At 40.0% G+C, this 13,896-nt stretch overlaps 1 protein-coding gene across 1 annotated transcript in view; it reads left to right on the top strand.

The window, feature by feature from the left end:
• Window positions 1-13,431, top strand: part of LOC121309374 (transient receptor potential cation channel subfamily A member 1-like) — a 44,375-nt gene extending 30,944 nt beyond the window's left edge. Inside the window, exons 16-27 of the mRNA XM_041242261.1 lie at window positions 1,857-1,916; window positions 2,082-2,180; window positions 2,561-2,631; window positions 3,260-3,431; window positions 4,180-4,269; window positions 7,963-8,132; window positions 8,635-8,764; window positions 8,907-9,089; window positions 9,203-9,271; window positions 11,249-11,353; window positions 11,832-11,941; window positions 13,221-13,431. Coding sequence (XP_041098195.1) covers window positions 1,857-1,916; window positions 2,082-2,180; window positions 2,561-2,631; window positions 3,260-3,431; window positions 4,180-4,269; window positions 7,963-8,132; window positions 8,635-8,764; window positions 8,907-9,089; window positions 9,203-9,271; window positions 11,249-11,353; window positions 11,832-11,941; window positions 13,221-13,431 — 1,470 coding nt within the window. The remainder of the gene's footprint in view (window positions 1-1,856; window positions 1,917-2,081; window positions 2,181-2,560; window positions 2,632-3,259; window positions 3,432-4,179; window positions 4,270-7,962; window positions 8,133-8,634; window positions 8,765-8,906; window positions 9,090-9,202; window positions 9,272-11,248; window positions 11,354-11,831; window positions 11,942-13,220) is intronic.
• Window positions 13,432-13,896: the final 465 nt, after the last annotated feature.

The following is a 13,896-nucleotide window of genomic DNA, read 5'->3' as shown; positions in this document are numbered from 1 at the left end:
AAAAGAGAGTAGTGACGTCAGGCCAGAAAGAATCACACAAGCAGGCAGTACTGGGGTTGAAACTGAGATGCAATGGCTGCACTCAGTGTTTTAATGAAAAATGAAAGGTGTAAACAAAACCAGCACACGGTACTTGAGGCCAAAATAAAGACAAACAAAACGGACTGATTCTTAAACAGTGGACTAACAGACAAACAAACATGGCGAGTTAGAACAGTTCTATTTACTTTCCTTTAGTTTGTTTTACTCTCCTCACCATGCCCATTCTCTGCTCACTAAACACACAACCCTGAGAAAGTAAAATGTGCATCTATATATACACACTGTTGTGCAGGGATTCAATTACTAATTAATTATTCACTTGAATGCCAGCATGTGAACTAATTTGTGCAACCCTGTGCTCACATACTATTAATTTTTTAAAAGGACGTGAAGTGAAGTGCAATCCCTGTGCCTAACTAGAACTATATATTTTAAATCACTCATGGTACACAGAGCCATTTATATCCCGTGCACCAATACCTATACACCCACATTAACACACCACACACAGCATATAAGCACAAAAATTCACACAGGGGCGGGGCACATTGCCACAGTACCCTTGTTTTGTTTTTTTGGAGGCAAGCACGCCTTGTCTTAATGTTATTATTATCATTTTTTTTAACTGCAAGAGTAGTAGAAGAAAAAAAAAACCAACACGCACATACAACAGCCAGGCTGTGGGGGTAGAGCAGTCACCATGCCAGGCGGGTGGAGTCGACTCAACATTTTAGCTGCAAATGACATAAAACAGCAACTGCTGTGGGTTAGAAAGCGATCTGCAATGCAAGCTGGTGAAAAGAGAGAAAGAATAACAAAGCGCAGTTGCACAACGATTAGCTCAGTTCACAGAAGCTGAGTTGCTGATTCCAGGGAAGTGGCAAGCTGACTTCCAGCAATATTTACAAAAAAAAAAAAAAAAAACAGGGGAACTCTAGTAAAACTCAAGTGAGAGCTCTTTAATACAGATTCAATCACAGCAACTGGACAGGTTAGTACCTTAGCTTACCAGGGTGAGAAGCAAAAGAGGAAGTGAGCTCCGTGGAGTAACTATTTGTTCCCTTGGAAGGAGGAACCAAGGACGTCACTCCTCGGAGTGGCCTATTGGCATCTCTGATATAAAATGCTCAGTGAATACGTAACCTGTGGCAGGCATATCCCAAAAGTAATGTTGGTGGGCGTTTTCGAATTGAAAGGGAACAAAGTAACAAAACAATAGTTTAAACAAAAAAACTACACACAGAACTCTTCAAATAAACAAAACAATGTACTCCCATTGGAGTACTAACTAAATGTTTCCAAATCCCTGAAGCTAAGCTGATTACCAGTTCAACAAAAACACTTGTAACACAAAGGTACAATTCACAACAGTACCATTTACATTTTCAGGAGAACCATACAAGTACACCCTTTTAGGTCTCTTCACAAAGACAGCCTTCTTAACACAGTTAAACCTGCTTTTATATACCTGCCTGTCTAATTACAGGCAGGTGTCCCTCATTCTATTAGAGCCAGGTGTTATCCATTACTGGCTCCAATACCAAGCCCAATGCATTCTGGGGGATGTAGACCTGTACCCATTTTAATCTCCAGGACTACATTTTCCTATCCCTACTCTGCACAATGTTTAAAATCATTGTTAGAAAATGTAGTGCTTTGATATATGAGAACAATTCTCAACGTCTAATGATCTGAAAACTGAACTAAATTATTCAAAATGTTTATTAGGTTGTACTTTTAAGGTGGTTTGCCAGTACTGTATATGATCAAATTAGGGTCTCACTTCTACTAATATGCTTTTATATTTCTTAAAGTTGCTTTTGGACAGATCTATGAAAGAATCAGAAGATGATGTCAATAGTCAAGACTACTGTGTGAGTGTCAAATCAAACGTGTATTTCTATCATGTTCAATTCTGTAATAATTATTATTATTATTATATTATTATATATTATTATTATTATTGTTGTTTACAAATCTCTGCATATTTCTGTTTTGATTTCCAATTAAAAGGTACATATTTGATTTTATTTCTACAGATTGAGTACAATTTCCAATATCTTCAGTGTCCAATGAAGAATGAAAAGCTGCCACATGAAGATAAGAATCTGAAGTGTCAGCCTCTTGTTTCATTGAATGTAAGCAGTCAGAATAATACAGAAATGCTGGTCCCTTTTCACAAAAGTTTTAAGACTGTTAAGAACAGTTTTTTAAAGAGTTTATGAATATTCTCACAGTAGATAAAAAACTTGTAACCTCAAAACAGTCGGGGGAAAAAGGCGTCATAAAAACCAAGTTTGAAAAAACATTCCTTCAAACAGTTCTTAAAAAATTGTGAACATGGCCTGTCTTGTGTTAGGATATTATGAAGTTATGATCAGGTCAGAGACCTTTCTGATGCCAGTATAAAAACTGTGTGTAAATGTGTTTTTTATGTCAAATATTTGCTTTGTGTTATCATGTAATCAGAAAATGCAATATTAAAACAACCTATAACTGATAATCTGTGTTCTTTCAGGCCATGGTAGAGTTTAACCGTGTTGAGCTTTTGACCCACCCTGTCAGCAAGAAATATTTAGAAATGAAATGGTAAGTCGTAAAGATATTGTATACCGGGAATATAGAATACACTACATATGTTTGCATATACAAAAATACAAAGTGTAGGTTCTCTACATCATTTATAGTGCAATCTTTGAAATGTTATTTCTCCACTGGCCATACATTTGCAAACCAGCCCTAAACTGTTTCTGCCCTTGTGTTCAGATGCATGTTACGCACACAATAAAATTAATTGATCAATTAATATCAGTGTGTAAAGACTGCTCCCCTAAAATACTCAAATTGGATTCTTGCTTTAATTGTGTTATGGAAAAAGTCAAGTTCAAGTGTCTCCTGCTGCAATACTACAGCACAGCTACTGCACAGCTGCTGCACACAGTATACTGCAGTTTTAATACTACAGCACTTTTTTTTTTTAACCATTTAAGGTACTGTACACAAAGAATTGAGCGGTTGATCAAATGGTTTCTTCTTAAAAACATGAAGCTGACAATTTAGATGACCAGATCCAACATGTCAGTAAACTGTAAACCTTGTTTTGTGCGCCTCATTGCAAAAATAAGAAACCCTTAAAGGGTAAAGACACAACCTATCCCTTTTCTGACAAAAGACTTCTTTGCATTATAAATTGAAATGCATTCTTTGTACTGTGTAGGCTTGCCTATGGACTAAAAGCCCATGTTCTCAACCTGGCTATCTACAGTCTTGGTTTGGTGCCTCTAACAATCCTCATTGTGAATCTGAGACCAGAAATATCTGTGAATGGAACAGCAGAGAATGGAACAGAAGTTAAACAGGTGACCATGAGTACTCAGGCCCTGAATAAGGTATGTCAAATCTAAAAAAAAACAGATTATAGGCAAATTACCAGTGTAATAATATTTAGAGCCTTGTCCAGGACTTTCAAGCTAGAAAGCCATTAGTGCAGACCAAAAATATCCAAATTACTGCTACTAATTTACTATTTTACCATCTGTCACCAATCACATTTCAAAAGTGCTTTACACAAAAACATACCGTATGAGGAAGTGTAAATTATCTAGTTGGCCCAAGTATTTCCTTATCAGCAGTCTTAGATGTTCAAACTGAACTCTTAAGATTATGAGATTTTTTTTCAGCTGTCTGATAAATACCAGTAAACAAGCTTTCAATAGTATGTAAAGCGAAAGCTATTGGAGGCATTAATATGACAATCATGACACTACACACTATATTTTTTCAATGTTGAATACTACTGTTTTTTTTTAGCTTATCTTTCAGTCCTGCATTTGCAAGAGAACCCATGTGTGTATCTTTCTTATAGGAGAAATGTTTGGCTGTAAAGCTACATTTGAAAGTGACCATTGAAGGTTTGGTATTCATTTCCAGATGGAGGTTAGACCCTTTGATAGTAATTTAGATAAACAGAATAAAATATGTATTTTTGAAAAAAGTATATACGACACATTAGTTGTGTTTTCATAAGCAACCATTTAAGGTAGCAATAAAATGGACATAGAAAAATAAAAGGGGTTTACAGTATATTGAGACAATACACATGTCTGACTATCCTAACTGAAATGTTCTGTCTTACAGCATAACTATTTTTATAGAGCCTGCATGATACTGGTTCTTGTCATGACTTTTTATGCAATTGGTAAAGAGATGATCCAGCTATACCGGGAGGTAATGTACAGTAGCACACTTTAAAATTGACTTTTTACTGGCAAAACCAGCTTGCATGGTTGCTTATTAAGGGTGCACATGGAAGTGGTGGGGTGACCTTCGGGTACACATATCACTCCTAAGGAAGCAGGCACCTGCCTTGAGCAGCCACATCCTATGGCTTGGTTTACATGTAACAATAAAAATACGTGTCACCTTTCTGCCATGCTATTTTGGCAGTACCTTTACAGCAACTTGGGTTTACATATAGTTTTCTTTCAGGAAGAAAAATTATCCTTTGAATTTCAATTGACCCAATTTATATTAAAATGTGGGATATATCATTAAACCTTTTAATGATATACATAATATACAGTCGAAATCTTTGGTAGAAAACATTTTCAAAATGCTGTTTTATTTATTTATTTATTTTTATTTCAAATCTTGCCCATTTAAATTAAGTTTAACAGATTTTACATCAGCTATACGTGGTCAAATATCCTGGTGCTGCAGATGGTAACCTCCAGTAACTGACCACTGGTACCAATTTTTCTGTAAGAACTACAGTAGTAACATTAATAAAAACGTAGGGGGTCAAGTTTTCCTCAGTTGTTCGTGTTTAACTACCATGACTCCTTAAGAGGTAACCTGCCAATACACCATCAGTTTCAGGTTTCACTGCCTTTAAAAGTCCTCAGCATCATCTAGTGGATGAATGAGGAAAGTACTGCAAGCAGCTAAGAAACACAACGTTAGGTTATTACCATAAGCCTGGATCCCTGAAAAAGAATGACAACCATTACCGCATGGGAAAAGCCCTCTTTGACCATCAATTACTGAGCATATATAAAAAAAAGCATCCCTATCAGGGCCCTGCTGTGAGGAAGAAGTCCCTCCCTCCTCCTGCTGAAGAGGGACGTCCTCACTCTAGCATATCGCCATTTTCTTTTGAAATCAGAGGTCAGCTGGGGACACGACCTCGAAGGGTAATGGTTGTCATTCTTTTTCAGGGAACCAGTGTTATGGTAATGACTTAACATTCTCTTTCAGTGGAATGACAACCATTACTGAATGGGAAGCTGTACCAAAGCTGTCATGGCTCCAGATTACCGACAGTACAGACTCACGGCAATAGCCTCAGAGCCCACATGATGCTGAAGGGCATGCTGCTTGCATCAACCTAGAGCCCAGAGAGGGTCTCGCTCGGGTTGCAACATCAAGGCGGTAGAAACGCACAAATATCTGACTACCTGTCTATGTAGCAGCATTGCATAGCTCATCCAAGGAGGCGCCATAAAGGAAAGCCCACGAAGTTGCCTGATCCCTGGTAGAATGCCCCGTAATGTCCCCCGGTAAGGGGGGGTCCGTCTGTTCATATGCCAAGCGTATAGCATCTGCCACCCACTGCGCTAGATGTGCACAACGTTCTTCTGTTGAAGATTGGCAATCTCCTGTTGAAGGAGTGTAGGGGGGTTGGTGGCAGCTGGAGCCCCTCAGGGGCGGTCTCCCTTGGGCTTGGGAGGGGGCGGGTCTCTCTTAGGCCCCGGCCTCGGTCTCCAGCCAGAGAACCAGTTACCCCTGGCCGGTGGTCACTTGCCAAAGGCTCTTCCTCTGCCTGCTTGTCTATTCAGGGGTGGAGGGCAGCGTTCAGGCCCCACTGCCCCTGCAGGCTGGGAAAAGGCCACCTTGGGTGCTGGCGGTAAGCAGGAAGGCGCAAGCACTTCGAAGCGACCTCCGTGGCCTTGTGAGACCTCTCAAGGCTCACATCTAGGGTTGCTCCGAATGTCTGCCCTGGTGTAATGAGGGCATCTAATAACGCTACCTTCTCAGTCTTGACAACCTTGGCCTGGGGTAGCCAGAGGTGTCTGCGAGCAGCTACCAGCGCTGCTAGAAACCTGCATGATGCCTGACCTAACTCCCCCATTAGGTCGGTCATTGCTCTTGTTACCACCAGTAGCTCCCCTGTGTCAGCCTCTGTGCCCGCTCCTGCAGCCTCTCAGCCAGCTGTGTCTGGTACAGGACCAGTATAGCCATTGCATTGGCCGCTCTGTCTGATAGTGCCGCTGACGCATACGCCTTTTTTAGCATGGCGTCAGTTGGCGTCAGTGCTTGGACAGGCAGGTCGGGTCTTTGTCCCCGCTGGTGAAGGTAGATCCCTGCACCAGTACTGTGACCGTGTCCCCGATAGTGGGGAACATGCCTAGGCCCGCTTCTTGGGCTCCTGCAGTGTGTAGCAGGACCTTTGCTGTTCTAGAGGCTAAGAGGGCTGAGGCTGGGTTGCTCCAGGAAGAGCGAACCAGCTCGAGAAAATCCTGGCACAAGGGGAGGGCATGCTGTGGGTGCCCTTTCTGCTGTAAGAAGCTGTTGCCCTTTCCCTCCTGTTCTGCTGGCCAAGGAGTGTTCGTGGCTGCAGCTGCACACTGCATGAGTGCTCGAAACTCTTCCCTTTGTGACACATGCGACAGGGGCGGTAGAGAGCCCCCTGCTGTGGCTTGTCTGATGGATGTGGCTGGGTCAGACAAGTCAAGTCTGACCTCGACGCTGTAAAAGACATCTTGTTTGGGCTAGGGTGTCTAGGTGCTGGGGATGGGGAGCGATACTGGGGAAGTTGGGGCGCCCAGTGGTAGGGGGCCGTCTGCCCTGAGATTTAAACGGGGTCTCCAGCATTGTCTGCTGAGCCCTCACAGTCTCTGCCAGCTCCTGAAAATGTTGCTCAGCCGAGCTTGGGTGTCTCTAATACGCTCCGACGAGTAGCCTCTGCGTCTACACGAGGAAGGAGAGCGGTACCTGCTCGGTGACTGTCTGTCTGTCCCCTGGTGAGCGCCCACTCGAGTGGTACCGCCTTGCCACCATCTCGCTTCACCTGAGAGGCGCTTATGCCTCTGCACCAGTGGTGGAGAAGGGGAGGGTGACTCAGGTGTGCGGGGGAGCTCCCTGGTCACTGTGGCTGGGGGGTCCTAGAGGACCTTTGCAGAGGACCCTTGACCTCATTCTCTTCGCAGCGGTCGATGCCGGGCTGTGTAGCCGTGCAGCCGCGCTAGGAAAGCCTGAGGCTTGAGAGGGGCGCTAGGCCCAAGCTGTTTTTTTTTTTTTTTCTCATCGCTGTGGCCGATTAAAATCGGCCTAGAGGACGATGTCACGAGCCCACAGGGTCAACTTACAGCACCACAACAGCTCCAAACATGGTAGAGAAAATACACGAGGTAGTGGAAGAGAGTAATGGCCGCTTGCCAATCTCATAAGAGGAGTCAAAACCAGCTCTATTCAACTGGCAGGAGAATCAGGCAGGAGCACTCTTGCTAATGCTCGAAAGCATGATTTTACAATGAACGATTTAAAATTTGAAGGTAGAAATCAACAGATCAGCCAAATTCGGACAAAGAAAGCACAAGGCAATCTGTGATCTGTCTCAGTGAAGTGAGAGAGGAAATGGCGATATGCTACTGTGAGGATGTCCCTCTTCAGCAGGACGTGGTAGGTACTTCCTCCTCACAGCAGGGCCCTGATAGGGCAGCTTTTTTATATATGCGCAGGGATTGATGATCAGAGAGGGCTCTTCCCATTCGGTAATGGTTGTCATTCCATTAAAAGAGAATTAAAGATGCATACACAGATGCAAGAAGCATGACAGACAGTTCAACTTTAAACAAGTGTCACTGTGTACGCACAAGAATGTTTGTTTTTTGTTGACATTTTTACTGTTTTTCTTCACAGCGCTGGAGATACTTACTTGGCTACTCAAATTATTTTGACTGGTGTGTAACAGTTGAGATTCTTCTCTTTGTTATCCCCCTTTTGTATAACTCTCAGGAACACTGGCCCTGGCAATGTGGGGCCATTGCTGTGTTTCATTCCTGGATCAACTTTCTCCTTTATATGCAAAGGTATATTGTGTTTATTGTATTTATTTTTAGATCCTATATAATATTAATTTACGTACAAGGGCGTGTATGTTACTGTATGTACATGTCATTGAGGCTTTATTTCATAAATAAATTTACAAATGTTGGTAGTATATCTTTTTTGAATATTCGTTTCTTAATGGAGAGAGTCAAATTGCAATTAGATGAGCCTTTACATTTTTGATTAGTTACAACAAACACATGTATAATATCTGCAAAAATGTTGACAATTTTAAAGTCTACAAGCAACAATAGGCTAATTATAAAATAAAATAAATACAAATTGTATTGTATTCTCTGCTGCTGCTACACTAGTTCATTCCCTGCCCCTAAAATATGGTACTTCAATCTATTACTGAAAGACACACTGTTACACAGGTTAATAGAAGTTAAGATATCTTAAAGAGGCTTACCCTGGTGAGTGAAATATCAATACATGAATTATTCTATAGGCTCATGACCATTTTTCTATCCCTGTCCACAGGTTTGAACGTTTTGGGATTTACGTTGTGATGTTTAGTGAGATCCTCCGAACTCTTTTTTGTATTATCCTGTTGTTCTTTTTCCTGAATTTGGCCTTCGCCCTAGCATTTTATACTCTAATGCTTGAACAGGTTAGACAAACTATGAACTATATCTTTATGTATACAATTTAGTAAAAAACATTAGTGTATGTTTGTAACAGGAAATGTATTAAGATGTATGTATTAATTTGTGATGAAACATTAAACAAAGGCACCATTTTTTTTTTTGCAGGAAACATTTGCAACTCCTGCACGTTCCATAATGCAGACTTTTGCTATGATGCTGGGAGATATTGGTTACCAGGACAATTTTCTTACCCCACTCATAGAGAATAGATTACCTTTTCCTTTTCTCACCTTTTTAATTCTCTGCTGGTTTTTACTACTGATGCCAATCCTCTTCATTAACTTGCTGGTTGGTTTTTTTTTTTACTTTATTCAAACATTTCTCAGCCTAAAATATTGTATCAAGCGTGCTGACCATTGTACACAAATTTACACCTAAAATGTTAATATTTCAATATTTAGATTGGTTTAGCTGTTGGAGATATTGCTGAGGTCCAGAGAAATGCTTGCTTAAAAAGGATTGCTATGCAGGTAAGTCATTTACCTGGAAGGAACAGAAAGTGCTGGATTCATTTTGGTTTGGGTTTTCAGAGTATAAATATTTCATTTTGGCCCATTCCAACCCTTGTTTTTTTAAGGGAACACAAAAAAGATACAACGTAAAAAATACATAGCTGAAAGGATTGCGATTCAAAATAAATAGACTTCTATTTAGATGTACTGTAGTTGGTTACTGGTTATGAAGTCGGAAATCGCCTGTGATGGGTAAGTGCATTCATTTATTACTAAACACATAAACACTGTTGTACAAAAGTCTTAGACATGGTGCATTTTTTTACTCTGATGCATTATGAGCATCAACAATTTACTCAAAGCCTCCACTAGTGTTTTCTGCTATTACAACAACCTTGACTTGCATAAAAAAAAATAAAAAAAACATTGAGTGAAATAGCTCGCATCACTTGATTTTTAAGGTGTGGTATCCGAAGCATTATCAACAAGTACAGAGAAACATCATCTGTAATTGACAAACCCAGGACTGAAAGACACAAAAAGATGTCTAACAAGGATGAGAAATACATGAAGATAATATTCTTAAGGAAAAGAAAGAAGACAAGCGTTGAATTGACCACAGAACTGGCAGAAGTCCAAAGCACCTTTTACCAGTGTTCCATAGTCCAATTTCTGTGTTCTTGTGCATATTTTAACCTTTTAGTCTTGCGTCCCATTCTTAACATAGGTATTCTTACTGCAACACGTCCTTTAAGTCCTGATTTCAAGAGTGACATTTGTAGTGTTGATTTTATGGACAACGACACCTGTCAAACCTTCAAGTATTGCTCATCCTTGTTAGACAGATTTTTGTATCTTCCAGTCCTGGGTTAGTCAATTACAGATGATGTTTCTCTGTACTTGTTGATAATGCTTCGGATACCACACCTTGAAAATCAAGTGATGCAAGCTATTTCACTCAATGTTTTTCCTTCTTTATGCAAGTCAAAGTTGTTATAATAGTAGAAAACAGTAGTGGAGGCTTTGAGTAAATTGTCGATGCTCATAATGCATCAGAGTAGAAAAATGCAACATGTCTAAGACAAAGATGATAAAACGTGACTGATGTGTATCTGGGTATTATATATACAAATGCTGACTGTAATGTTCAATCAACACACATGGCATATATCTGGAGAAGCGCTTTTCCAGTTGTCATGAAACTTGGTATTAACGTTGTGTCTGTGGCAGTGTGATTAAAAGATTTTGTTTCTAGTATTATCTTTATCATATACAGGGCATTGTCCTTGCACTTAGACGATCATATACAGTATCTAGGATGAATGAACATAATATTCACAGAAAGAAACACTCCCACTACATGTACCTGTAACTGTCTTACATGCACAGTATTGATGCAACCTTCGCCTATGAAAGCCATTCCAGATTGAGGTTGGTTTCAATCAAGTCATTACGTGAATTGATCCTTAGAAGGCTGAAATAATTAATTTAGGACCTGGTTGGATCAAAGACCTGGCCTGGGGTAGGGTGGGATAGTTGAGTGCCACTGGACTCAGACATGTGCACTAACACCCATGCAGTATAGATTATGTTGCAATGTTGTTCTCAACCCAGTTACTGGTACTTTAAAAAATTAATTTGTTCAGTAGTTCAGGACAAACCTCACAACACAGAAATCTAAGTTTAAGGAAATATGTTATTGATGATTATACAATGTATGGAAGAAACAATTTGGCATCAAACCTGCTTGGTTTGAGGGTCCACCACCTGGCCGTCTGGATGAGGCAGGAGACCCCAGTGATAGACTGTACCCTAGAGAAGCTGCTGGGGTGGAGGTGGGGGAGGTGGAGGGATGAAGAGAGGTGTTACATGGGTATTTATATGTTTTTCATAGGTTACACTGAGATGACGAAATGTGTAGGAGCCGGCCCTCCTCCCGAACTTTAGTTTATAAACGTCATTAAATAAAATAATTCTAAAATTTTCCGTCTACAGATTGATCTCCACACTAACTTGGAGGAAAAGCTGCCATACTGGTTTATGAAACGAGTGGATCAGGTCAAAGTTACAGTATATCCTAACAGAGCCTGTGGGTCAAAGGTATGTACAATATAGTACTACAGTCCATAAGGCAAACAATACTGGGTTGATAATTCCTTTTACAGCACATTTAAAGGAATTGTAGCCAACTGTGCAGCTTTTATAGAAAACACATGTTACAGAACACATGTATTTTAAATGTAAAACAGACATCTAGTACTACACTAGGTATTCAGTTTTCTGGCCTTGCCTTCAAGGAAGTCTATTGCTTTACTTTCTTGGTCATTTCAACCCTTTAGTGTCTTCTGGGTAACAGGATGCTACTGTCTGAAAGCATGTCAACCAACAGGGGATACAGTTAATTGATAATTGACATGAAAGAAGCCTGTGAAGAGTTGGAGGCAATTTCACCCTCCAGCTGAAATTACCCCGGATTGCAAGACAGTCTAAAAGCATGGCTTGAAAACAGATTTCTTTAACCTTGTGGAGTACCAGATATCTTGTTTTACTTGATAATGTTTGTGACATTTCTCAACAGTTTCATGCCTTCTGGAACTGGAATGGCAAGCCTGAATCAAGAACCCGGCTGAACACAGGCCATTGTCAGTCAACGCCTCTGGAATTTGAAGTTCAGACACAGAAGTACAGGTAACAATGATCAGTTTGACACTGGTGTTGTGCCACGGTAATGCTGTACAAATAAAACTTGGAACGAAAGAGCACTCTAGCCCCAGAACTGCACAGCCTGGTATAGTCAGGTTTTTCAAGTAATGCACTGGCCCTTTGCAGATCGTTGCTTAGATAAATACACAGTCTACAGGACTCACATTGAGATGCATTTAGAAGGATCAGAAAAAATAGCTTTCCAGTAATTCAAATATGCAGTGCTCCCTCGCTATAAGACTCTCGGTTATAGCGAGCCTCGGATATAGCGCTCCTACACCATGTCCCCCAATATCCTATACTAGTGATTCATGCAATATTTCTACCGTAAATACAGCACCAGTGTTGTTCAAAACTGTAAACAACTTCTTAGTCCAACTTCTGTTTCTGTCTCTCCCTTTTGATACAGTATCTGAACTGAAAAAAAGCTGAGCTGACACTTTATAATACACACATCTTATTCCACATTTTTTATAACTAAATAATTAGGCCTATTACGTGGTTATCTTTCCTAGTATTTACTTTTTTGCTGCGAGAAGAGCTGCTGCTTTCTCCGGGAGAGGAGACGCTTCAGCTTCGCTTCAGCTTCGCTTCAGCCCTGCTCCGGCAGCCGAACCTGGAGTGAGCCCATTCCCTCTTCCCTTCTTCCAACCTGCTCTCCATCTCGCACTTGGTTTGCTTTTCTGTCGCTTCGAACTGAACTTCCGACCACCGTTTAGCCAGGCTATTTATAGTTTAACCCTTTGCAGTCCTATGTTGGACCAGGTCCGACATTACAATTCAATGCTTTTTAAACCAGTTTACTCTGAAGGACCTGACGCGTCTGACAAGCACTGAATAAATGGACAGCAAAGGGTTAAAAACTGCTAATTAAATTATTCATTAGTGGGAATGTTACCTTTTTTTTTGTAGAAAATATAGCGTTGATTACTTGGTGCTTTATGCATGGTTAATTCACGGAAAATTACATTTTTGCTACACTATATATGCATTATAGAGAGGGAGTTATTTTATTTTGTAGATGTGTTTTGTTTGGTTATAACGCTCATATTGTGTGTCCCCCAAGACCCGCTATAGCGAGGGAGCACTGTACACGTTTTATTCACTTCAAAGCATTTCTCTGCTAAAAATCAGTTTGGTGTTAAATGCAAATAAATACATAAATAAATAAGTACATAAACTTATCATGTTCTTTAACAGAAATTAATGCATCTCGGAAATATTTACACAATTAAAAAAAAATATTGACTAATTTTTTTTGCAGGTTGAAGGATATTTCAAAGGTTTTGGAAAAACAGCACAACCTTCTAAAACTTGTTGTTCAAAAAATGGAAATAGTGTCAGAAGCTGATGAGCAAGATGACACTGAGCTTTTCCAGTATGGCAATGCGAAGAGGCAGCAGCTGCTCCACAATCAGAGCAAGTGGAATTCTTTGGTAAAAGCAGTGCATGACAAAAAACTAAAGAGTCTGTAACATATGAACAAATAGGTGTACCAATAGAAGGACTTATGTAAATTGATTTGCCTACTTATTATGGTTTTTTGTGTTCAGTTCTTTTAGGTGCATATCCCTTTAAAAAATACGATCCTGTTTCAAGTGTTTTGATGTTTTTTGAGTGTGTACAGAAATAGAATAGTTAGCGATAGTGATGAGGTTTCCACTTGCACACTGTTGTTTTTAATGGTTTGCACATTTGTGATTTCAACTGTTTTTGATTTATTTTGATTTATGTATTGATTATTTCTACTTTGATTTGTCGTATTTGCACACTTTCTACTTGGTACTATTATTGTATTTTTAACTATTCTACACGACAACACTGCATTTATTGACGCTGTTCTTGATTTGTAGTAATTTATTGATTTTATATTTATTGTGTGCTATTTATTTGATCCGTCCGAGTTCCTGTAACCTAACAGGTTTCTAATAATAAACATG

Source organism: Polyodon spathula, chromosome 3, assembly GCF_017654505.1.
Source record: "Polyodon spathula isolate WHYD16114869_AA chromosome 3, ASM1765450v1, whole genome shotgun sequence".
Taxonomy (NCBI): Eukaryota; Metazoa; Chordata; class Actinopteri; order Acipenseriformes; family Polyodontidae; genus Polyodon; species Polyodon spathula.
Note: the sequence above shows the minus strand (reverse complement) of the source record. Positions and strands in the feature narration are given on the sequence as shown.